Genomic DNA, 27,989 nt, shown 5'->3' on the forward strand with positions numbered 1-27,989 from the left:
TTTCATTGATTTGTAGAACAATCTAATTGCCCAATACTTTACTTAACTCGTTGACTATGCCATCTAAACTAAATTGTTCTTTTTCATCATATTGATCCAGATTCATCATCCAATTTTCGGTGTTAATATTAGCTGATGACATGTTGTAGTAGTCATATTGTTTCCAATGCTTATCTAATTATTAATATGCAAAAATTTCTCACCGATATTTGTTTACCGATGTTCTTTGCTTAGTATCAAAACTAAAGTTATTGAATTTCCTTGATGATTTAACCATGTCATAGAGAAAGGAATAAACTGAGGAGGGCGAGAAAAATTGACACTTTCACCAAAGATAGTTGTCGATGGAAATGATTTTAGTGAATGTAGGCAATTATTAAATGAATTTTTTTCAATTGTGCAATCTACGTATAGTAAGGTAACTGTCTAGGGGTATAAGTCAATGACAATCTATGGCATTAATATGTCCAATCATTTCACCACGGAGGATATATTGTGGCCTTATTAACTTATTAACAGTTAATTCTTGCTCATTAATAGCGATTTAAATTAATGAAGAAATTAATAGATGGGGATAGCATTTTTTGATACTGAAATACATTGATTATTTATTTTTAATCCAATATTGAATTATAATGGATAATTCTTTCTATCGATTGATCTATGCGTGTCTCTCTTCTCTTTCTCTCTCTCTTTCTCTTTTTCTCTCTTTCTCCCTTTCTCTCTTTATCGATATTACTATGATAGTCAAGAGATGATACATTAATCATGACTTTAAATTGGAAATATCAATCATTTCTTGGATGAATGATGACGACTCTATCTATTTGATCTGTAAGACAATCGATCAATCGATTAGAATCGTAGAATCAACAATAAAAGGCAATGATCAAACAAATCATCATTGAATAGAGAAACTTTCTCAGAATACTCTTCATACTTATTGGATTGAGTCACTGAAGTAAATGGTATTACTTCCAAGTCTAAAATTAGCTGGACAAAATATACAAATAAGATCAATCTCATCGTCTTCTATTTCAATCGAATAGCAAAACTCAATGTACGTAATATCTATTTCTAAGTCATACATTGGACATGCTTCGTCATCTTGGTCAATATGATTTATGTCAAGATTCTTTATTGTTTTCTTTTCTCTCTCTCTCTCTCTCTGATTAATTTCCCTTCTCCCTTTCTACCTTAGATAAACCAAGTGCTACGTCATGGATAGGCAAACCGCATTACTTCTCTATCATTGTAAGGAATGCACAATATCAATGAAATGATCAATGAATGAAACGGCTAGCATTGCAGGAGCTAAGGTACAATTAAGCTATAGATCTTCTACCTTAGAAACCACTCTAATCAGACCTATCTTAACTTGGACACTACAAGATGGCGACAATAATCCCTCAGTTCTATTTTTATATTGAAATCAATAAGAATGAAGTCATCATCAATCAAGATGATATTAGTGTAAAGACTGGGAGGTTTTTTTTTTTTTTGTCTACGTAATGTAGCTCTTGTCTTGCAACAATAATCTCTCGCTTATACAAAAAAAATAACATAAAAGGAGAAGAATTTGCGTAATTTTTCCTATCATTGGATACGTTGTCTGCTTTATCATGGCATTCTTTATTTTATTTTATTTTTTAGCCTGCCATTGAAGCCAATGGATTTCACTCTGCTAGCCAACTCAATCGGTCCATTAGTCATGGAATTGGCAGCTCTTTTCCTTTTCAATCTCAACACCTCGATGCAGCTTCCCCCTGCCATTAACGAATTAAAATTTAATTTTATCCATGATAAGATGTAATTATCCTATTGACCGATGATCGATCAATCGACTGATAACTTAAATGAATTCATCGTTTGTCAACGAGTGCTTGAAATCGATTAACAACGTCGGAAAAAGTGGCATTTTTTTTTTTTACCTTGATAGCCCTTTCCGATGAGGATAAAAAGGGCAAGATGGAGAAAAAAATATCTTGCCTATCCATGCGTATGTGGATATGTATTGAATGATTACAGCCTTTTTAATGAATATTATCCATAGTAACAATAAGGGAAAGAAGATGATGAAGAGAGGAAACGCAATCATTGTTGAATCTCTTTTGTTCTACTATTGATTCTTTTAAGTTAAATTTTTCTCTCCTCTTTTTTATTCCAATTGCATTGTTGACACCGAGTCTCAATTGATTCTTAGCTAAATTTAGTACCTTGATCCCCACGAGTCTAGTCGTCTCCTTATAAAATTGCCAGACTTTAAATTAACACTGCCATTTTCATCGTTTCATTCAAGAGGTGTTGTCTACCAAATCCAAGTCGACGACTGGAACCGCAGAACATCAACGTGTCTATCCAATCGTCTTGGGCATCATTGCATATTCTCTCTTGTAGTTTTTTTTTTTCTTCCTCCTCAATCTATAGGATAGCAATTGAAACTAGTTGTAGCAAGAAAGAATTATCACTATCTCTTATCCATCGAGATTGAACTTGTTGTTGTTGTTGTTGTTTTTCACCTTATTTTCACTTACCGTATATCCATCATTCCAAGGAAAAATATTCAATTCCAACCAAGAGCAGAGACATCATTGATTGATTAAGACATTGCTTTACATGACCTTGTCGCCACTATTCAATTCAAAAGAATATTCTTCCTTCAGGCTATTCTGCTCCTATAATTTCTTTTACCATTCAAACATTAACCTTACTAGACTATTCAACAAGATTGTAAATTACACCACAAATTCTTTCATCTTAAATTAAAGTCGATAACAAGACTTTGTTTGCTCCCATCACATCGTCACCTCAATTCAAGCCATCTTTCATTTCTTCTTCAATCAACTTATTCATTGACTCTCCATCTTTTCCTTGCCTAGTATTCTCCTTTTTTTCTTAACCCCCCTCCGATATCGCTCGACGCCTTATACATAACATTCCTATATCTATTTTGAAGAAAAAATCGTCTCTTCCATTTTCACTTCATCGACTTATTCGATTCAAACAACTCCAAGTTGTCTATTCAAGTCACAGTAACAAGAGCAAAAAAAAAAGCAAAGATAAAATGACATCCAACCGATTTCATCCATCCTTGACATTTTTACTCATAGTAAGTATGGTTTTGCCTATCATACCATATTGTACAGCTAAGCCAACGCATCAAGAATCAAAGCAAGGACAAGAAACTTCCCAATTTGATGCTAAAGAACTAGTTTCACGTCAACTTTTAACATTAATGGGCCTAAAAGATATCCCCCAATTACCCGCTCACCGTAAAATACCCCAATATATGATGGATTTATACAAAATTAAAACACAAGCATCATTAAATACGAATAAAAGTCCAGGCCAATTTTCCAACACTGATCTAATCCATTCCAGCTCCAAATTACGTGGTAATACTATACGCAGCTATTTCGATCTAGGTAAGACAGAAAAGGATATAAAAAATTTTTTTGCCATGACCTGACAAAGTTGATGATGCTGTGTTATCCATGGCAACAGAGATTTTGCTGTATCTTTCTTCCGCTTTTTTTGTTCGCATGTTGAAACTTTTTTTACCTATCGCATTTATCCATTGATCGATTGATTTAAATAAAGGAAAGACTGAATCACTCTGTATGCTATTAAATTCAATCAATTCTTAAAATGTGGAATTCGATTTTAATCAGTCTAATTTTCTTCTATACCTTGAATGATCAATTAACGTCTTGAGTGTTTTACCGATGGTGCTTGCTTTCCAAAGTTCATTGACATCATCAAGTTATTTCATCATCTTCATCTCATGATTACAGCATGAGCTTAATTAAAGAAATGACGATCAAATACGTTCCTCTACTAGTCCATTCCTATTTCCGTGACATGATTCCGATCTATCATTACTAATTGTTATCCTTCAATCCTTAAAGGGGATTGTTCATGATTTTTCATTGATTCAGAAAATTTACCCGTTACCGAGGATAGATTCGATTCTCATCTATTGTCAAGAGATGCATAATACTATCTTTCTCTATTTGGGTCGATTTTATTCCTTCTTTCTACTTTAACATCGATTGGATATTTGGTTACAATTCCTTGTCTATATATTGGACAAGATTCCTTGATTGCAATCGATTCGAGAATGCCTTTTGAACCCGATTCAAATTTGAAGCTATTTTTTCCTCATTCAATTCTGCAATTGATTAATCATGGTCATGATCCAATCCAATTTTATGCTTTGCATGACTAGAAGAATTGATGTAGTCTTTCTAGTTGACGTACATCAATCAATTAACGGAATGGATGATTTATTTACTTTATACATGTATTTGTTAAGAAATTTCTTAACACTGTTTTAACATTGGAGTAACAATCATAACGCTTGCATATTCCGTCATGATTTATCTTCAATGCGTTGACAGTTAATATAGACCCCTACTATAACAACGAGGACTATTCTATCTTTGTCTCCATTAGTAAGATTTTCCAAGATTGGATGCAGTTTGAAGAATGAATATAAGAATCAATTTATTGTTCAAGTCTAATGTACAACAACCACTAACTCAGTTCATGTCCTCCGTGTCATTATTCTTCATCTTTTTCCCCCATCGTCAGCAATTATCTCTCATTTTAACTATAGCTTAATTAGAAGTGAAATTAAGAGCGGTGTAAAATAATCTAACTTTTCCATTTGAGCACAATAGCATCGAGAGAAGGCTAGATACCCCATGTTGATGATAGACAAGATCGAATCAGGTTGAATTCATCATTCCAATAATACCCCATACCTTGATTTGTCTATATTACCGTCAAAATAAAATGCTATTTGTTGGGCAATTTGATAATTTTTTCCCTTACTGTGCTTTCATCTTACGTTGATCAATTCAATATAAAGTGACATTGTATAGTCGACAAGAAGAAAGAAGAGAAAAACTATTTTCTATCCTTATTGATGATTATTTTCATTGATTGAAAATAAAAAAAAAGAACTATCTTTCTATTCCATTCATGGCTATACAGCCATGATAAAAGCCAAATTTACCTTACTTAAATCAATCTAGCAGTTATCGATCATAACTATGCTTATCGTCTTCATCACTTGTAATTATTTTATCCTATCACAATAGATAATGATTATCATTTTTAAATATTTCGCCACTACAAAAAATCAGGATAACAAAGCAGTGAATCAAGGGCATTAATAATAAAATATGATGCTTCTCCAATAGATTAAATCAGTTTGATAAAGATCAGCATATCTTCCAATAGCTACCATCAGATAATCTAATTTTCGTCTCTAATTAAAAGATTGCTCGATGACACTAAAGAGCATTGTCTCATTTCAAGTAGCCATGATCAAGGCTGCCTTTACAATTTAGCGTCTCTATGACCTTAGGACTACCGTATTGATTCAAGAGCTAAACAACATTAACGATAGGGATCCATCGAAAGCTAATAGGAAAACAACGATCTAAGTAGAATAGAAATGGAATGCCAGTTTTCGACTGGATGATATTTGTACACCTCGACATCAAGTCAATAGGAGCCTTAGTCTTACTAGTGTATCCCAATGATGAAAATAAATTGAGTTCACAAGCCAGATATAGACTATAAACTTAAGATGAAAGTAAAGGATAACAAATTATTAGCCAAGGCCAACTTATTGACATGCTTGTTTTACTGATGGATGAATAACTTTTGTCTGTAATTAATAGTCATCATTAGACTTGTTAACATCGTTGATATGATTGTATTAATATAAAATCCACATTAACTATTCGGTACTTGAAATGAAGAATAATGGTTTACATGTCTTGATAAGCGATTTTGTGGTTGAAAGCTTGTTAAGTACGTTCTATCAAACAGCTATGTTACTAGTATTTTTTGGTCACACAGCTTTGTAATTTTTTTCTTATACTGCATAAAGTGAGGATAAATCCCTTCGTATTTGTTTGGTAATCGTTCTATTAAAATTGCAATTACATTGAATCGTTCGTTACACAGCTATCTCAAGATATTATCCAATTTATCCACAACTATTTTTTATTCAACTTTTTCTCCTCTATTTTTTGAAAGAACTACTACTTTAAATGAAGCCTAAATCGGCTCCTTAATTATATCATTTCATCTTCATACGTCCATGCATCTATTTATCCTCGAAAAATACAAGCAAATTTAAAAATAGTAAAAACTAATAACCAACAGCATTGTGGAATGAATGTAGCAATCAAGATTGTAAAACTTGTTTGGACTTGATTTCCTGCGTAAAAAAGAGGATGTTTTCATCTGCTGTTACTGTAGTAGATTACATGAAATTTGACGTTGCTAAGCAAATATTGACCTAATTTCTGTCGTCGTGAATATTTTCATCTATTGACTGAATATATCTCGCCCCTAGATAGCTTGATGTATAACTTGGCCTTATATTATGACTTAGACTCAGCTGGACAGTCAATCAGTCGGTACATTAAAGGGTAAAATAGTTCACTTAATAATAGTGGTAGAACATCAATAATGTCCTTGAATATTTGTTGTTGTTGTTTTTGTTTACTTATTGTTATGACTGGCCTTATTCTTGCCTTGTTCATCGGCCGACTGCAGGCTTCCATTTGTGCTCCTAGATGCATTTACTCAATTCTTGTCATCCCCATCATTACCACCACCACGATATTCTTTCAAATCAACATCGTAGACGCCAATTTATTCATCACTTTAGGGTGTTACAGTCTTGCACTCTATTTAATCTAGTCATCAAATTTTAATTACCAACGTATGGATCATTCTCTATTTTGCGATTGTCGTCGTTTTTATTTCTAGGAAATAGCTTCAAGAAAAATACTTGACGGATTTTATTTTCCGTTTTATCAAAATATTGACTGCAATTTGACGTAAATCATTTCCAAGAAATGATCATTTGATATGATACAGCAGTAAATCAGACCTTTAAAATTAGCTTGTTTTTCTGCTAATCGTCGTCATTATAAAGTTAAAGACTGAGTTGATTGCAATAAAATTAATTTGATTATCCTACAAAATGATATGCTAGAATAAGATTGCTGACAGTCAACGTCTTAATTGTCATTAAAAGTTGATCCTATTGGCAATGTGTTTACTGTAAATTACTAATCCAATCATCTTAATGATAAAATATGAAGTATTATCTCACTTTTAACGGGACAAGGGGGCAAGATGGTTCTTTTTCATTCTTAATTAACTATAATTTAATTCAATAAAAAGTGGTCGTAGTGGAGGTGGTATTGATGAAATACTGAATTTTATCAATATTTTTTTCTCTTGCGGGGAGAGTGAAATCTCCATTCTTAATGATGGTTCAATATCAACAATCTTATTCACTTATTTGTTTCTTGATTGTTATTTCATGCTCTATAACATATTCATATAGTCATGGTTAAAAATAAGAAAACACTAGGGACTTTTATTCCTTCAATTGAAGCTGTTGGCTATCATTATCTAAAGGAAATAGAGGAAATATTTTATCTTGACAATTCATTACTAGCCTGATAATGTGATAACAGCAAGATAATGTATCCTAATTCAATTTCTTACCATTTATCACCAACTCATTAGGGTAGCTATCAAACCCAGTATTCTAGTTAGTTTTAATTGCAATGTATCTATTATCTAGTCATACAGTTTGATACTAAGGTAATCAAGAATATGAAAGAGATATTGTAACCTTAACTAATATTCATCTTCTTACCATTTCTTTGTTAATTGAATACGTAGTTATCATGGCTGTTGCTTTAAATTCAAGTTACCCAGTATCCACTAATTTAAGAGTATAGTAAGCAAGAAGACATAAGGGATATTCTACCTTCACTACCTTTTTACTGTTTCTTATTCATTCAACCTGCAATTATCACGATTGCCATTGTAGTATCTTTTGCTTTAAATTGACTCATTCTCTACTAATTGATATTACGGTAAGCAATAAAATTAATCTCCTGACAAGCACAAGACCAATTTATCGGGGTGAAGGATATCCTTAGTGTATAAGCAATCAATGGAGTGCTTCTGCAACGTATGAAAGAAACGACGTTTTTACGTAAACTACTGAAGAGTAGTAATTGGGTTGAAGGTCATCAGTGGAATATTTCTATTATATCGCTTTCCTTGTATACGGATCAAGGTTATATGAGCAACTTATTTTTTATTTATGATTACCACGACTATTTGCAGTTAGATACACGATGATTGAATTAGGTTAATCAAACTGGATTGAACTTTAACTGATATTCTTCAATACCATAATTAATAATCGTATTATTCTGAGTCAACAACCTCACTGATAAAGCCATGAAAAAAATATTTATAGTAATCTTCTCCATTAATCAATATCTATTTTTAAATATAATTTATTTGTTAGTTTGTATATATAAATAAGTTATATCCAAAATCCTGAGTCTATTCCGTTATCAACGTAAAATATTAATGGATAGTACAATTGAAATTGGTCTTGCCATCTAGAACAATTACTTTATTTTCGAACTCGAAATCAATTCAATTTTAAATTATACCCAATAATGTATTACACATCAATTGAAGTCGGTATGGGCAAATTTAGGATATTGAAATCTTGCTATTATTTGGGATGATATATTATATGGTATTGAGTTGTAGTTTTGCCAACATGGAGAATAATATACCTGAAATAGATATCTAGTATAATTTTATATGATACGCATTAATTATTAATTGTAGAAGTATTTCGATGTTGTTTTGTAATTTTAATGATTAATTTACAATTTTTTTTTCTCTCTTTCTTTATACTTACCAAAATGGATTGAATGAAAATTATGGGTACAGTTGTCAGAAAAAATGAATTTCAATTTAACATTTCTGATATCAACGATAAAGAAGAATTAATTAGTGCCGAACTCCGAGTTTTTCGACTACGCCATTACATTAAATTACCTCATGGACATCGTGGATATTATAACGCTAAAGTATTCCAAATTATGCCTCGTGGTTTTAAAGATCGATTAATTGATTCACAGGTAATTGGTCATCGCAGCCATGGCTGGAAAGTTTTTTCTGTTTCTCCTGCTGTCCGTTATTGGATTCACTATCCAAAGCATAATCTTGGCTTAAGGATTGTAATTACGGAGCTCAATAGCGAAGAACCATTGCATCAAGATTTGTACCAATTTGCTAAGCATCCACCACATCATCGCTCTAAGCAAGCATTACTCATAGTCAGTTCTAATGTTCAGTTGCCAAAATTGGCTAATTTAGCAGAAGTCATGAAAACAGTGGAAGGGAAAAAGTTGCATTATAAGGCATCGGAGAACAATCAAAATAGTAATCAGCTTGAAGAAGATCATCCATCACGTAGTAAGCGTTCAGTTAATAAGCGTCGTGATACCAATGGTCGAGGATATCTACCCCAAGATTATTCTAATAGTCCGTGCCATCGAGAAGACTTAGTTGTCGACTTTAAAGATATTGGTTGGGAATGGATCATTTCACCGAGATCTTTCAATGCATATCAATGTGTCGGTGTTTGTAAATATCCTTTAGGAAGTAATACTAATGCAACATTACATGCAACTCTTCGCGCTATGATGTCCTACTTTGGTCAAAATAGCCAGCCTACCCTGCCATGTTGTACACCAGATCGTTTAAGAAGTCATACATTTTTATTTTATAATGCTAACCATGAGATCCAAATTAATGAATTTGACGGTATGGTAGTTGAAACATGTGGGTGCCATTAATACTGAATAGCCTATCCGTAATACCATTTAAAATGATTTCAATTATTCAATGGTTATGATTAGTATTTGATTATTACAATTATTTGATCATATCAATTCATTAATACAGTATCATGAAGATACTGTAATTATGATTTACATTTATATCAATATATGAATATATATTATATACATAGCACCATTAGAATGCCTTATTAACACCATAATAGTATTGAAAACTAATTCCAAAACATGTAATTATATTATAATATTAATCACGGTTGATGTGGATATATGCGGTATTCAAATATTATTCGATATAAGCCTAGTAACACTCTTTTAATATAATAAAATACCAAACGATATTGTCATCATAGCTATGATTGTTAATGATAGGAGTTATTCTATGCTCATTTGATAGCGAGTTATTTGAAAAGCAATCTACTATCATCATCATCAGCGTATGATTAAGATTTACTATAAAAAGCCTCTATTTATTTAAATTTCTTGGTTGATAAATATAAATCAAATACAACAAGGTACATTAGCTAATCAGTCATATACATATGTGCGACAATATGTTGCTATACGTATATACGTAAATACATATATTTAAATAAATGATAACGATCATTGCCACCTCTCCCTTTTTTCCTCTTTCATCAAAAATCTATTTAATAATTGAATTATGGAAAATGCCTATTATACTTTCAATATATCATAATATCAAAATGTTTACTTTTTTCTCTTTCTTATGTAATATCCTGATAATAATAATACCGCTATGGTCATATCATGGTCAACTGATATTTATTGGATCATATTTCATCACCTACTCTATAGTAGTAAATTTTTTTGTCATTGTGTTGTTGTTAAAATTTCATCTACTACTCATTGTGGATGGTTCTTTGCATCGGTATAAAGTAAGTTGAATTGAATAGAATAACTTACCGACCAAGACTACTTATAATATTGTGCTTCGTAATAACTTTGTCTTTTAATTAATGTTATACTACGAGCTTTGGACTCTTATTTTACGATCATAAACACTAACAATATAAGTACAATTTTAAAGGGTAAAACTAACTAATGTCACAAAATTGACATTATCATGTTAATTTTGTTTTGAATGACTACGCTTCAAAATGTTTTGCTGTTACGTTTCAATATCCGCTATTCTTTCGATCAATTAATTTCTATTTGTGCCTCCATTCTACAACCATTTCTACTCTTGAATACGAAAAATAACGGGTTCTATTCATATTGATGGATATTGCTTAAAAATTGTTGTGATGAACGTAATGTAAAAAGCAAGATTGCATGACAAGCCATTATTATAGGCTAAATCAAGGTCTTGAAAGGAAACCTTTAGCAACTCAAAACTAGCTAAAGTTGATATACTAGCTTACAGATTAAAATATGATCAAGTAAAAGAATTGTTAAATTGATATTACATTTCAAAATTGATATGCTTCCCTAGTAATACTATCTAGTCTTTTGTATTAGTGCATTAGATTGATACTATTACAAATATAAAATTGGTTTAATGACATATCACGATATTATGTTATATCCAATTTTGCCATGGTAATTTATGCCGATATGATCCTTGTTGTCTTCTATTCCCGTGCATTTTGCAAAAATTTAGCATGAGCTTATACTGGCTGCTTTTATCGCTATAGATGGAATTTCGGTCAAGTAACAGATTTACTCGGTTCAAACAAAAAGTTCATCAAAATTAATCTTATTCTTTTTTGCATAATGAATTTGAATAAGATGAAAATAAAAATTGAAACGTACATTTTACATGCTTCGATAGCTTTATTCTATTATTACAGACACTTGCTGTGCAATATTTCGACATATTAACAGCATCCGTTATTATTAGACTAATTAATAGAAACAGACAGATAAAGAATCAGCTGTGATAAAAAAATTACTTGTTTTCCTGATACGTTAGCTTATATTTGATACAGTATTCATCTGATATCTGTGCATCTGATCGTATTTACTAGTAAATCTGTAGAGAATAAAAGTAATTCCCCATATCCACATTGTTATTGTGATATATTATCAATTCTTATTCTCATCTATTCTTGTTATTTGGTTATATTAATATTAATGATAAGACAATAAAAGGAATTATATTCCTTGAAAGAAATATCTTCGTAATCATGTACAATTGTCATAAATTAAAATAAATTACAAGGAACGCAACTGACATTCATGCCGTATTTATCCAATTAATTTGATATAACTACACAAGTAAAAATAATTATTTTGATCTAAGAACTATAAAATTTATATGATAATGAGTAATACCAACTTCCCTATTACGATATATTATTTATTAAATATATTTTTGGAATACTTTTTACTGATAATAATGCGCCTGTTAGGATATTATAAAATATAGGTTAATATGCTATCTTCAATTACGATCACTTTATGTATAGTCCTTACCGCAACTCACTCCTTAGAAGGAATAATGTAAATTTTCGACAAATTGTCTCGTAGCTTGTTTTATTCATCGAGGGCATGTTGCAGTCCGGATTCGATGCAATTTCGTGATTAAAAATCGGTATATTGCTGCATTAGTATACTATATTATACTTGATGAAAGGGCTACTAGGGATATGCTAATACTCATACGCGTAAAAAGTATATAGTGTATTATTAAGTACCGATTTAATATAACATGCTTTTAAAGATAAATCGATCTCTTAATTCAATAAGATGGTCATCATTAATTGAAAATGCAGTTATTTTTAAATCAAGGGAATACTTTTCTCAAGGTTAGACGTTTTGATTTAAATATAGAGTAATGAGTTGATAGTGATGATTACCAGAAAAAAATGTTTCCCGTTGACTATATTTCTGCAGTGGACTAAAAAGTATTATTGGCTGCAATACTAAATAGTATTAAGTACGTATAAACAATTTTTCCTTTAACTTAGCGTATCAGACACCTACGCAATAATACTTACTAGAAAAGGTGTATGTTATAGATAACCTTGATTCTATTAATAATTACCTTTTGAGTACTACTGCAGTTGTATAGAGATTATATTACACAAATGAAGGCACTGTTAACTAAAATATATCAAATTGTATCATGCAGACTCATCAGATACTTTAGATTTTACGATATCAATTGCAATAAACTATCTTTAAATAATAGCGTAAACAATGGTTACTACCGCAATTGAGATGATAAGATTTAAGTACGAAACGTTGCTTTTAATTCGTTAAAAGTACATCCAAAAATTGCAAAGATCTTTAGTAACAACAACAATAAAAATATAATTTGGCATCTTCGATACAAAGGATAAAGGTAAATAGAATTCTGTTAATGTAAAGTGTTGTAATCCAGTTGATGAAATTGAAGATGAGAAGGAATATCTGCTAATTGAAAATTCATGGCATCTATAGCGATATTCCATATTAAACCAAACATTACTCAAGCCATGTTCTTCTTGCTAAATCAGATTGACACTAATTAATAAACTATTCGCAATTATTTATAATATTGAGATAATCATAAATAAAAAAGACGATTTTACCTAAAAAAATTGTACTAATTTTCAACGCTAGTGCTCAGTAACGAGATTAAATAGTTAATGTTCATCTGCGCTCATGCCGCGTCTTATTTTCTTCAAGTCCGAAATCATAATTTAGTAATATAAATGGTATCATTTCATTCTAACAATTAACAATATTAATTTAATGGCTTAATAACACGTTACAGCAATTTAAGAATCAGATAGGGTACTATTTAAATTTGTTGCATTTCATTTAGCTTGTCATGAATTCTATCGGCTTAAAATATGTGCTTAGCGAGCCTTTAATCAATGAAATGTGACAATAATAATTAATATAATGCCACTGTTGAAAGTCTAACTACGGAATTGATGAATTAGTAGTATTTCGGTGTAGATTATAGAAAATATTCATTGATATGAATATAACCAACACTAAATATATTAGTCCTGACTCATAAGGCATACTACAATTAATTAGACAACAGTCTCGGACTTTGGCGTACTACTTTCATCTGATGAAACTGTTGGTGGCTTAAACTGAGGTAAACTATCGCGCCGTTTATCCGAAACCGGGGTGGAACTTCGATTCGAATCGTCAAAAGAATCTTTACTAGCTTTCCTGTCAATCGTGTTATGGCGTCCCGGGACAGTTTTTATAGGTAGTGCAGGAGAGACATTTAAAGGTCCAGCGTGAGATGAATCTGTCAGTGATGATGATAAATAATTCTCACTCGATCCGTCTCGACTAGTCGATCTGTATCTAGGCGGTTTTGCAGGTATTGCACCAGGACTACTGTCAGAAATTTGCAGAGACGTATTTTTAGGCGGTAGTATGGGCATTTCATCTTTATCGACATCACTTGCGGATGAAGCTGACAATCTCAACTCTGTCGTCAATCGGTCAAAACCTGATAGTCCTTGATTAAAATCATCTGTAATTGTTATTCAATATTATGTACACATTAGTGAGATATCACGCCAGATAAATGCTTTACTGGCAATAGGAATCGATAGTTTACCTTGCTTCGCTTTCAAAGAAGAATAATCTATGATATTTTTTAACAGATCCTCATTGGTCAGTGATTGTCTTGGGCTAGACTTTCGGCTTCCAGGATTACTGCGGCTGTCAGCAATGGTATCACGACGATAGCCATACCAACTGCTGGAATCACTTAATTTATTAGAATCCTGGTGAAATACAAATAAATTTATGACTTTATTTATTGCGATTCGAAAGCTCTTGTATCTTGTAACAAGAAAGATTGTTGTCTTCTTGTAACAAGAAAGATTAACACAATATCTTCAAATGAGTCTAGTAGAACTAGAATATCAAATTGACACGTTATTATTCTTACTGTAATATTATACTTTTAAGCGAAACTAACGGCTTGCTAACGATATATTGCGAATACCCAACGAATATGACTATATTCTTGCAAATACTATAACCGGCCCATTAACTCATAGCAATGAATGACATATCAGAAGAAAGTGTTAAGGCAAGAATTTTATCTATAACCTTTTTCAAATACTCACATACTGCAAATTTTATGCTTATGTGAATATACTACGGTACCGGTGGTTAAAAACGGAATGGGTTAGCATATTGGTGAACTTATAATATGGAAACTGAATTAAAAGCACAACCCTTTTTGTAGTAAAACGAAGTTAAACATATTTAGATGTATTCGCTATTTTTAATGAAAATTTTAATTCTAGGTGTAATAACGTATTGACTAGCTTTACCAGATCATTTCGTAGGTCATCAAAAAGTTGTCCAGCACTTTGAGATCTTTTGCTCTTTGTAAGTATATCATTGCCATCTCTGTTATAACAAGGCCATTGCCACATATTTGACATAAAAAAAGCGTCATAATTTGTCATAAAGGATATCTAAAATATCATTTCGTAATTGAGCATAGCAAATGTCAAGTATTTGTTTGTTTAATTAGTGGTAATGTTATAGGCCGCATAATTTTTTCACGGGTTATGCAATGCGTAGTGCTTATAGCCCATTATTATGCTGAAGCATGATGTTATAGGACGTTAGACAGCGCTATCAGCATAAATTTAAAATTTACAATATCTCATAGTTACAATTAGTGCCAAATTAGTATTTAGACATTACGATACGGTTAGGCAATAAACAGCAGAATTAACGGTTAGGTTTTGTTAGGCTACCTTTTTAACTGCGATACCCTGGTTAACTTTCCAAGTCGCTTTCTAATATCCTAGCGTAGCGAAAATGCGAAAAGATATATATAAATCAAAACATACCCAGGTGTTAAGGAAATTGGTTTTTTTTCCAGAACAATACTGGGACGGTGTGAGAGGTACTTGCTAGAAGCGATACGACGTGCTGTGCGAGACTCTTTTTTTCGTTTAATTACTGAATATAATGGCTATTTGCATTTAAAATAAAAATGCATCTACTAAATACTTATCAATACAGTAACTAATTTTAGGAGTTTCATGAGCAGGATTGGATAAGATTGATATATAAATGTAGTTATAATCCGATTTAAAGCTTACAATTATATACATGTATCAAAATTTGGCTTAGATATGATTGGAAAATACAACGCATTATCGTGAATGCTGAATTTTGCAGTAAACCTTATGATATTCGTTGACTTTTCCCTGGAATTCTACAAGGTTACTAGTGATCTTATCATGTAATGGCTGCAAAGTTGGTGCTCCAGTCTTGACAAAATCTCCGTGAACTTCAACTCCTTCTTCAGCTACTCGGGTCTACAATTGGAGAGCCAAGTGAATCAATCGTGAGGCTAGCTTATAGCTTGTAGGTCAGTACTGTACAGTTTTCAATGAAATCTCACTAGATAAAGGATAAGCTCCTTTAAGTGATTGACGGAAGCTTCTCTTTCAGGGTAATCCGTTAGGTATTTCAATGTAAAGAAAACCTGTATAAGGACATAATAAATGTAGAAATTAAATTTAAATAAGATTTTGTATGTTTACAAGATGCAATTGCATACCTTCGCATATTGAGCAATTCCTCCATTTACTGCAGCATCAAGAATTCCATTTAACTGTAGCCCAAGGTTGTTGATATTACCTTTCGGGTTTTGTTTCGCTCTTTCAATGACATCTTTCAATTCCATCACCTTCATTTGCACACTTTCAATTGCATACTCTAAAGGATCAATTTCAATCTAGCATACAATAGCAACATCTTAAGACTGAAATGTGGCCATTTATATTTTCAAACTACAGTAAATCAGCGAGTTTGTTACGACACGTACAAAGTAACAGATAAAATGAAATTGTGTAAACACTCACAATTTCCGGACTCGCAGTCTCAAACCATTGCAAGATGCCGGGTAGTACATATTTTGTCCTGAGAATTGTTCTTTTGAGCCACAGTGTCTAAATTTACGTAGATTATCAGATATAAGGAAGTAACTAAAATGCAATAGCACAATTATATTCGCATGGTGATACATTTACGATATTCAGTATTGTCCCTTACAGCGAACTCATTTTCTGTTTCTTTTTTCCCTTTATGGAATGGTCTTGAAAATTGAAAGACTTGAAGGTGATTTGTTTTATAGTATCTTTTATCGTATGAACATGTAGTGTATAAATATTAGTGTCCTTTACTAGTCACGTGGAGTAGGTACTAAAATTCACATAAACTCTAATGTGTAAGAATTAGTTATAGAACCTTTTTATACGTTCACTGGCTTGCGTATCAGCAAATCGATCCATATCACAAACCGGATCAGCTTTACAGATTTGAAGATCTACTCAAATTCAAATTATTAAAGGTAAATAATATTAAAATTATTGATCAAGGGTATTTGATGATTGGGGTGTAAGAGTGTTTCTCACATTGCTTATCGGAATCCATCTTAGATTTTTCTGGAAGATCCAAGGTGCTTAAAACCTAATACGATACGTAGCAATTATATCACTAATGTTACTAACATTAAAGCATTACAGTATGCCAGAATTTGGTTACACTTACAAATATTACATATCACCTACAATATATGTTAATAAAAATCTTATGTATATAAATCATATACATAGAAAGGTACATTACTGTAGACTAATCGGATAAATAACCTACAATCAGCGTTACTAGCATAGACTCATGTATCGTTAGCCTACACTTTAGTGATGCATGCTTAATTGTGATCTATAACTCGTACTCAGATTCGATTGATTGCTAGCTACAAGTACAACTGATTTATTTTTCTGATCTCAGTTACAGTTGTTAGTGCTATGGATGTTACCCAATTCTACTTCCACAACAGCTTATACGCTGATCTGCATTAAGTATCTTCTATCTTCCTCAAATTACAGTATGTAATATAGAAACTACATGTATTTTCCTGCTAACATATTACGTTTTATATCAATAATAGCTTCTTTATCTACTCCTATAAATTTATCGAACCCTTTATAGCAAGTATATAATCGATGATATATAAGCCTCAACAAAATGATGAATGAGGAATTGTATTCTATATTTGAAGTTATACAGACGCCTTGTGACTTCGTGAAATTATATCAACTAGGCTCAATACATAATGCAGTAGTAACATGTTACCTTAGCAGCATATTTCCGATACTCTATTACAGTAAATAATAAATTTAAGCAGATAATTCACCTGTGCATCAGGAAAAATACGTTGCATCCTATGCTGAAAGTCAATTATTTGCTCTAACGGTCTACCGCGATAAATAAATGTTTTGTTCTGAAATGAACAGAAAATCAGCAGAGTAACGATGAATATTTACATTTCAATAGAAAATCCACAAAATAAGCAATATTTATTATAAGAGACCAACACTTAAAAACGAAGGGAATCCTTTCCCATAACAACCAACGTAATAGTAAACAGAGGCTGGTCTTATTGGCTCATTTACAATTTTGTTATAAAGCTCAGCCAATCTTTTCTGCAAGATATAAATCAGAAGTATTTATTACAATTGATTCATTGTAGTTATCAATAGTTCATTCATTATATTGATAGTCCCTACCAGTATCGCGCTTAATTTTTCGTAGTCGAACTCTTCGGTTTCATAACGGACGACCAGGCGTTTGCAAATACCAATGGCATCCTCCCAATTCTAAGTTAGATTAATATTAATAGAGATATAGCTTACACTTTGCGAACAGTACAATAGTACAATGGCTACGGATGACTAAAAGTGCCAAGCTCTTCCTACTAATATACTTCCATGCGTAGTAACATCACTAAGATACGATAAATCCAAAGGCTAAGCTGACCTGACCAAGATCGAAGTAATCAATAATTTCGTGATATAGCTTTTCCTTGAGTTTGCATTCTAAACCAATAGAGTCATATCCGTGTACTTTATGCAATCGTATCTTACTATCGATCCACTAACATGATCGGTAAAACATGAAATAAATATAAATGGCAAGTTCGAATAATAATTATAAATAATTTCTAAAATTTTATTATTTAAGAATGGTTTCGTTCGGATTACTTTGAGAAGTTCAGCGTGCAGCAGGAGAGTATAGCCAGCTTCAATATAACTTTTTGCCTCAAGATGTAAATCTCTTAGCTTATAAACGTAGCGCACGTACATTTCATCTTTCTGAATATCTTTATAGAAATTCTGTACATTGGTTTCATAAAAATTAAGCAGAATTAAGTTCCTATTATTTACTAATGATGTCGTATATTCAATAAATCGATATATAGATATTTACACTTACCAAAAGGTTAACGGTACAATGTAGACGACTATGCAAACTTTCGTACGTATTGTGAACAGTATGATAATCCAATAGTTTCTCAATTAGCAACGTGATTGTCTGAACAAAAGGAAAGCTCAAAGCTGGACTAATAGTCATATTGTTATTGCAAAGGCGCGTCATTCTGAAACATTGAAAAGCTGTTACTAAGGAGAAAAAGTTCCTTAGTTAGGATATACTGAATTTTCTTATATCAATTATTCGATTATCGAAATACATTTCGCGAAACATTTCTTGATACTGTTTATCGCCTTGACCACTTTCAATTAATATATCTAACTTCTGAATCATTTCCAATTCAACCTAAATTGGCATAAAATGATATATCGCTATACTAACAAATTTTTTGGAAGAAAATCAAAGTGAGGACGAGAATCTTGTTTGATACTCATTCATTTTACATTATTGAAATTTTCATCACTGTGTGTGTATTCACAACACATCATATCAAAGAAAATTGGAATAATAGCCCCACGAAGATCTTCCAGGATATTTATTGAGTTTTAATTTGGAAAATACAAAGAATTATTACGATGACAAAAATTACGGAGCTACGTAATCATCGAGCTAGCAACACCCAAAAATTTCTAGGATGCTAACCTTGATTGGGTAGTAGTGCAACTTCTAAGAGCGGGCCAACAATTCCAGGAATGAAATTAATTTTAAATTTGCCTAGCATATCCATTAACATGAAGCAAATCAATGATACGAGAAAGCTAAATACAGTAAGATGGTGCAATTTTACACTAACCCAACTTTTTCCAAGCACTTGCGATTTGGAGTCCTAGGATGAGCCGCATATCTTGATATCTACAGTAATTCATAACTTAAATGGTAACTCTGAAGCTGTAAATATTTTTGCCGAACATTTATGAATAACAATTTACAATTCTACCTTCTTAAGATCTTTCTATATTTTGCAAATGGATACTTTTCTAGGTGAAGTACGTCCTGTGTAACGAATGCAACTGATAATTGTAGGTAGTTGTTCCATAACTGTAGCATGAATATATTACAAAAATAAATACAGAGTCATTAATTTCTTCATTACATCAGGTGACGGCATCGCGAGCTTTATTTATGTGATATAATAGAGACGTAACAAATAATAGAGAAAAGAACTAAGATATGGTCCAATAGATAAGATAAAACTATTTTGCGAGATAGACCTGAAATTACTGATACCTTTATGCATGGAAATTACCTGGTAATTGAAGCGTCTTCCTTCATTGTCGTGTAAATAGTAGTTTGTTAAAGCAGTAAAACATTGACGAATTACATTTAACATTATCCTATAAGACACATTGCGGTTCAGATAATTTAATTTTAATCGTAAAAGGCAAGGTAAATTTGATGATCGTTATATCTACAAAGTTTATTCTATGAAGCTTCATACGCATTTTGAGTCATCAGCATAATGTGCCAATCAGATTTATAAATCGGTTTTCGAATTAGATCCAGAAAAGTTGTATAAATCTCGTTTAATAGGTCCTACGATTAATATTTGGAAAGAATGTATGGGAGATGTTAATATGACAAGAAATTAAAGTAAAAGAGATTTTTAATAGCCGTATTTCTTAAAAAAGTATTATATATACACAGATATCTTAACTTACAATGAGATCTTCATCATCATGGAAAGATGCGAAATAAGTGCTAAAGTGATCTTTTTCCATCAATGAAAATAGTGCAATCATTAGAGTAGCGTAATTCAGCTAGACAATGTAAAGGAAAATATTAGTAATTATTCTGACGAAAAACAAAAGCATATAGGAGGTAATTATATGTATTTTACATGAACACTTGAAAATGGATCGGCTTTGCTGACTACAGACATTATGGGTCTTAATACCAACTCCACCAAGTTGTATACATGATTTAGGATAGGCCCCTAAATTTAAAAATATATAACAAAAATATACTTTAAAGCGTTACAAAGCATTATTATCACTGTCAAATAACTGACTACTAAGTGGAAACAAAGCTCAAAAATAAGGCAATAGTAAATAACCAATTTTTCCTTCTCGGTTACGTTCCTGGATTGTAGTTTATTGAAAAGCGTCTTTAGCAATGAATAACAAGGTCCCAGCTCTTTCATGTTGAACAACAAGAGTCGTACACACCGACAAATATCTGCCATAATCTTATTACGGCCATCTTTTGCAACATAAGCGAAAATACGATGTTAAAGAAAGAGTTAGCTTAATAATATAATGAAATAGTAGTGTATACCATGCAGTTATGTGTGTAAAAATCAACTTTCGCCTACCGACATCTAAAAATAAAGGACTTTCTACAATATTACGCAAACAAATTAGCTTAGGTTCAATCAATCGATCCGGCGGGATATTTTGTAAGAATTCGTGAACATAATCGCTATATTCAGGAGCAAGAAAAAAAGATAATCATAATTACTACGAAACATACAAGACTTAACTAAGGAGAATAATATTGAATACTATTGCAGTGACTGAACACATACGAAATACCATAAAATAAACTGATACCTACCTAAGTTTATGTGGATTTAGAACGTTCAGTATTTCTTTGCAATATATTGCATACGATGACAAAATTTGCATCTGTTTGCAAATAAAGTTGTTACAAGAAATAAAGAGATAAAAAGTTATATACCCCTATCAATATATAAATACTATCTTAACTTCAAAGAATAATTTTGCGCATCTTTACTGTTGCCAAGTATTAAGTAAAGTTTATTGTGTTTAATTAAAGGGCATATTTCTCAAAACTACTAGTACCTGCGATGACAATAGGAATTCAGACTTGATTGGCATCAAATTATTGATTGCCGAAAGCACATCAATCAATTTCGTTATGAACCGTTGCCTGATACCGTCGGAATCTTTCTGAGTTCTATAGAAATTTTTCAAAGCTTTAATTTATAGTATTAAGCAAATATTGCAGTATAAGAAGACATGTGCACTCTTGCATAAAAGAGATAAAGTGAAAAATAAATGCTGGTCGAAAGCAGTCGTTCTAGAAATGTTTGTACTAAAATTATGTTTTTAGATGAAGAACAGTTCATAAAATGAAAAACGTCACTAGTAGGCGTCTATGATAAATATTGAATTTATTATAATTCGTATCCCTTGAAATAGATGAAATTATCATACGTGAAATTGAAGATAGGAAGAAAATAAACTCGTTATAATTTATTATTAGCTATCACTTGAACTATAAGTGTGCAAATATTCATATGGCATAGCTGCAAACGAAAGAATTCACATTCTAGATACAGCATTGTCCTGAAAGCCTGATCAAATAAAGCAGCGGTACTTGTGCGCAGGAATATTAAAACTTCGCCTTGTAGATACACAAGTGCACTTTCGATTTCATATAACCACAATACATATATTGTGTCATGACTGCTTTAAAAAATTTCAGATCATATAATACAGAACTTCTCTTCTCACTGACCTTTCATGCAATTTTTCCGATTTGATAGCGAGGCGAAGTAATTGTTGCAAAACCTTTACATAAAGGCAAATGCAAAATTTTTGTGAAATAAAGTTAGTAAATGTTCTCCATCTTTATAGCAAAAATTTTTGGGTCTAACACAAATGTGGTTGTTGTTGCATAAAGCACATAAGCTCAATGCAACTCATACTACAACATTCACATGTAGCGATTGTAGGGTGTACTTGTCCTAAAACTATCGTGAAATAGTTGTTCTACAAATTTTATTTAATTTGGTTTGAGCTGTATTGATTATAAACTCAATAGTGTCGTGCAGTTATTAATGACGTTATTTTTCAATTAATTTTTGGGTTAAACTTACGTTGACCGTATCTGGAACTCCCTGTTCTCCGCTAGTTAAAACTTTCTTAATGTCAATTAGCAGCTTTCTAATAACATAACCATAGCAACAACCAAAAATTTTATTTAGTCGTGATTATAGGATATCTCTGAATTTCGTAATTAGTAAAAACTAACAAATGCACGGATGTCTCCTTAAAATGATTTTCGATAAATGAATCAAACACTTTCTTGAATCCTCTGAATTTTTCAGCTTCAATAGTACATAGAACAAAAACCTATTTCGTATATAAAGAAAATGTATCTATTACATACATAATATTAGTGTTCTGATTATTTATTATCTGGCTAGGTACAGCTATTGCAGTATTACACAAATTTGATTTGCTATCGATAATAACGCTATAAGGATACAAAAAAATAATAATCTTACCAGGGCTTTATAAGGCAATGTCCCAGACTGATCCGATTTAGACAAGATCTTGAATATTACATCAAGTATAGCCACTAAAAACTACGTTCAAGATCGCAAAATAAATAATTAGCTATAATTTAGGTATTAGGCATATAGATATAATTCATTATTAATTTGAATGACTAACCTTAACTACTTCAGGTTTTTCAGCATCCATAAAGTTCTCCAGAATTTTTGTTGTACTCTTCAGCGTACTTGTTGACGCATTCCATTTCAGTAATCCTAAGACTTTTGCTGTTAGAGTAATAAAATAAATACGTAGTAAATCAATCTGAAAGAGATTTTTAATTGCTGCAACTTTAATAATCACTTAAAATGGTATTATTTACGATCAGTTAATATGCTGCGACATAAAGACACGTAGTTATACCAAATTTATTTACAAAAGCAAAATCTTAGCTCCATAAATACTACTGCTGTAGACAATTAATTTCGAAAATTTTAACTTTCGTTATCTTCAACTAGAGTTAATATCTTGTTAGTTAAGCTATCGTTTTAGAACTTTAAATATAACTTATGAATCATTTCTACCGCTTTGTGTAAGTTTCGTAGAGCAGACGCGAATATGAATTGACAAAAAGTCTTTCGTGGTAAATTGAACATCATTATTTGGAAAATGGACATCTTTTCCATTTATAATTTCAACTAAAGTAGATGGGTTTCTCAAATACACATCTGAAGTCAATTTCATAGGCTTATCTGTCTAAAAGTAAAAAGTTTCAATTTGATTTCTGTATGAAAAACACATTTTCAGTAAGAGACCATGATAGTCAGATAAGGTAAACCATCAATTTACTTTGTAAATGACCAAATCATATCTCCCATCTGCAATAACAGTTGAATCAGGGTTGGATAATTTTAAGTAAGAGAATGCAAATATTCTTGAATCCTTGTCTTTTACTGAACCGAGTTTGGGTAAGAAGATATTTTAGATAGAACGAAAAGCAGTTTATAATTGAAGTTAGTGTAATACATCTAAGGATAATAATGATGATGTGGCATAGTTGCTCTTACTGACCTTCTCCAGTATGCCGATTTCTAAAGCGAAATATGATATGAAGGTTCTTAAAATTTTCTGGAGTTACGCCAAGCTGCGTATTTGAATATAATATAATCGAATAAGGATCGATAAATTGTTAATTGAGATTAATGCGACATTCCACTCATATTAATAAATTTGTATAAAGTATCATGCTTGTACCTTAAATGTTTCCATCCAGACTGGACAATTCTCTTGGTGGTAAACAACAGAAGAATATGTGGCAACATGCTCATTTTTTCCCATGTTAATGCCATTCTAAGTAGGACATTGTAGTAAAGATAGAAGCAATTACTGCAATATAAGAAATTCCAAGTAAAGTCTTGCATGAAATTTTAAAGTGTATTATGCATGAGGTACCAATTCACATACCGAAACATCATTTCCTTTAGCGCCAACGACAGTCGCTAATAACTGTAAGCTTTTCTGTTTTCCTTTCTTGGCTAGTGAATGCAAAGGTTTAAGTAAAATTCTAGGGTATCAGGTGATGATTCGTGTGAAATTGCATAAATGCGAGTTAGTTAAAGATGAAATTTAATTTACTTTTATCTAATTCCGCCGATGCTATACTAATAAACATGTCGTTACGATCATCACCTAAGAATAAATAAGTAAATTTATAGATCGTTACCGTGATTTAATACTATCTTGAAAGAAGTTTAATCAAATTTTATGTATTGAAATTGCAAGATTTTACTAACCAGGAACAATTACTTCAGGAAAGCCAAATTTGCCTACTATTTTGGTACTTTGTTTAATCATTAGTGGATGAGTTCTACGCAACTAAATAGAAGTTGTACGAATGAATTTTTTTGGGGAAAATTTGCATTATCATAGCAATCATTATATCAAAATACATACGTCTTTATGATAGCCTCTCAGTAATTTCAATGATACCCATACGCCTGATGAAGATAACATTAAGTTATAATTAGTACAATGATAATTAATTCCCAATTTCAAATTTAGAAAGCTTACTCTCTGATGCTCCTTTTTTCTCAGCCGATTGTTTAATAGCTTTCTTGATAGTACTATATAGTGATTCGTTATCATAACAGACGACATGCATCGGTACATCGTTGTTGTCAATTTTTTCGGTTAATGTATTCTTTAAGTCGTATACTATTAATGAAGTATATAATTACAGATTAGATACTGTCAGATAAAGCAGAGAACGGTATTGATCAGAAATCGTAAATATGAATTGTACATAGAGATATAGGGCAAAGTAAATGGCAACTTAAAGCAAGTTAGCTCACCGGCTACACCATAAGGTCGGCGCAAGCCAAAAGTTTTGGGATCTTTATGCCGACTTAAGACAGACTTTAGATCATTTTGATCTCTAACTCTGATGCTTTTAGGGTGCATAGCTCCTGAAGATCGTTTAAAAGATTACATTTATCGTTCAAAAATCTAGCTGATAAAACCTTGATTATTTGTACATGCATGAATTTGGCAATCCGTTTACAATCTATCTTTTTTCTTACCAATTCGTACTAGTTGACATACCAAAAACAGTTTTGAATTCATATCTTTATCGTCAAGGTCCTATTAATACAAAAAAAAGAGGATCATTAATGTATTATACAGTACAATAAATCAGATATATCATAATTATTACGCAGTCGAAAAAAGTTTAAGATTTTCACTATTTGCATTATTTAGGAATAATATTCTATTCTGTTCGAATAACAGATTAAAATCTTTGCAGTATCATTGCATCCAAAGATAATTTAAGTTACCGTAAAGAATGCATCGTATTCAACATCTTTCGCCAGATCTACCGGCATTCCTTTTTCATTTAAGCTAATCTGCATGCTTTCACTGTAGGAAAGAATTGATTAATTACATCGACGTAATGACTTTAAAAATAATGTTTTTATCACTTACACGTCTTCACTATAAGATTATCGTAATTGTTACTGTAACTTTTACCTAATAAAATTATCTGTTGTTGCATCATATAGTGATAAAATAGCATCACACTGATCAAATACTTCAAGAACACCATGTTTAAAATTGACAAAAAGATTATAAATGTCGGAATAATTCTGTGAGTTCTCATTCCTAAATCCCTGCGGAAGATTGGTATAGTATATCAATATTAATAAGCCGAATTCTGTGTGCATATGTTTAATATGCAAATTCTATGTGCTACCGCATATATTGTGAAGAGAGAATGAATGAATTCATTCGAAAAATTATTATATCATTGATATAAAGCATGTCCATCTATTTAAGGATCTAGGAGATACCGTCTCTGATTTGATTTCAGGTTTTGTACAGGAGTCCATATGCTATGTAAATTAAATTAGGTTAAATATGAGATGAGATGCATGTCATGATAACGATTTGAGCCATTAATAAATTGAGATACTGCATAAGCAAGTAAAGTTTATATGTAGCTGTGTAGAAATGCTTATGTTCAATACTTTTTCGTAGATTTCCATCACGGTTAGTTCATCTTCTTCAATGCGATCACCACGCTCATTTCGTAAAGTCACGTCTAATTTTAAAACTCTAGCAGATCATAGTGTTAATCAGAATTACTTTTTTACGAACAAATAACTAAATACATACCTATTCCAATAGGTTATTTGAGCAGTGATAGTATGAATCAATTCCTACAATATTAAATATATTTATACGAGTTTAGAATTTTCTTATTACTATAAATATTCAACTCTAACTAGCAAAGAAAAAGTGTAGCATGTGCAATGCTCATATATAATCATTTTCAGTAACTGCTTGAGCGATATGGCTATTATTCACAATCAATAACTTACAGGTGTAACATCATCATAAATAATCTTTTGACGATATTCCATCAATTCGTACATAAATCCAACCAAATTTAAAAACTTTTGATCTCGATTCTATCAATTTTCCATGCATGAATTAGTAAATTTGTGTATAACGGCAATGAAAGAAGTGAAGAATTCCAGTAGCATTCCGCAGAATTATATTTATTTTAACAACACACCAAGTAAAGCATTTTCAGAATGTCTCCGTATTCACGTAATTTTTCGACAGTCTCTATAACTAATGGTTTTTCCTTGGGAATTATATTTTCCATAACCCTGCATGAATAAAGATAAATAATTTATTACGAATCATGGCCATTCTATAAGATAGTAAATCAATCTGACGATTTCATGACAGGTATTTTACCCTTGCTTTTCCAAGACGTAATCCTTGAGGGTAATATAGTTGGCTGGAAATACTCCCTATTTTTAAGTATTATATCAGGTATTCAAATGGTTCATAAATTACTTTGGCATATTTTTATGTACTCACAAATTATTACCTTACATTCCAGTATTATCAATTTTAATCATTTAAAGGACATAAAATAATGAACTAAACATTAATTGGTCAACAAATAGCATATGTTTGTTAATTGCAAAGTTACCTTTCGACTTTCGTTATGTACCACATATCCCCAATACCAACCTAATGAAGCAAAACTAGCAATGATTAGCGTCTAGAGAGCCGACATTTGAGTAGAATTGCTATACTGTAAGTATTATTTGAATGTACATTAATAATTTAGTTATTGCAGTATTTTAGATCGTTCGATCAATATCCGTAGTGACTAAAAGCATAGGCATTACTGTAGGTCAATATACCGCCTATCAAATCATTTTTATCATGGTACAGTATAAGTTAGATATAATCTTAAGGTTGTTTCTTACCCCCATTTTCT

The 27,989-nt window shown here is 31.5% G+C and overlaps 2 protein-coding genes across 2 annotated transcripts; one reads left to right on the forward strand and one right to left on the reverse strand.

Annotated features, from left to right (window-relative positions):
• Positions 1-8,795: 8,795 nt before the first annotated feature.
• Positions 8,796-9,716, forward strand: TRIADDRAFT_58663 (uncharacterized protein; the record flags this gene model as incomplete). The annotated part of the gene is made up of 1 exon (XM_002114595.1): positions 8,796-9,716. One exon carries the CDS (start codon positions 8,796-8,798, stop codon positions 9,714-9,716), a length of 921 nt encoding a protein of 306 aa, XP_002114631.1.
• Positions 9,717-13,711: 3,995 nt separating this feature from the next.
• Positions 13,712-27,984, reverse strand: TRIADDRAFT_58664 (uncharacterized protein; the record flags this gene model as incomplete). Its single annotated transcript, XM_002114771.1, has 44 exons — positions 13,712-14,169; positions 14,257-14,425; positions 14,984-15,062; positions 15,515-15,639; positions 15,854-15,988; positions 16,075-16,158; positions 16,234-16,410; positions 16,728-16,770; positions 16,923-17,001; positions 17,090-17,144; positions 17,875-17,961; positions 18,248-18,337; positions 18,620-18,853; positions 18,954-19,138; positions 19,593-19,708; positions 19,744-19,802; positions 20,197-20,284; positions 20,389-20,483; positions 20,609-20,707; positions 20,788-20,883; positions 21,752-21,866; positions 22,431-22,483; positions 22,792-22,858; positions 22,947-23,047; positions 23,203-23,283; positions 23,372-23,478; positions 24,263-24,335; positions 24,446-24,541; positions 24,656-24,726; positions 24,827-24,880; positions 24,985-25,066; positions 25,145-25,188; positions 25,262-25,405; positions 25,543-25,656; positions 25,771-25,831; positions 26,026-26,107; positions 26,219-26,358; positions 26,716-26,803; positions 26,864-26,907; positions 27,070-27,159; positions 27,267-27,363; positions 27,455-27,510; positions 27,696-27,767; positions 27,979-27,984. 44 exons carry the CDS (start codon positions 27,982-27,984, stop codon positions 13,712-13,714), a joined length of 4,491 nt encoding a protein of 1,496 aa, XP_002114807.1.
• Positions 27,985-27,989: the final 5 nt, after the last annotated feature.

Source organism: Trichoplax adhaerens, genomic scaffold (genome assembly GCF_000150275.1).
Source record: "Trichoplax adhaerens TRIADscaffold_8 genomic scaffold, whole genome shotgun sequence".
Classification (NCBI taxonomy): domain Eukaryota; kingdom Metazoa; phylum Placozoa; class Uniplacotomia; order Trichoplacea; family Trichoplacidae; genus Trichoplax; species Trichoplax adhaerens.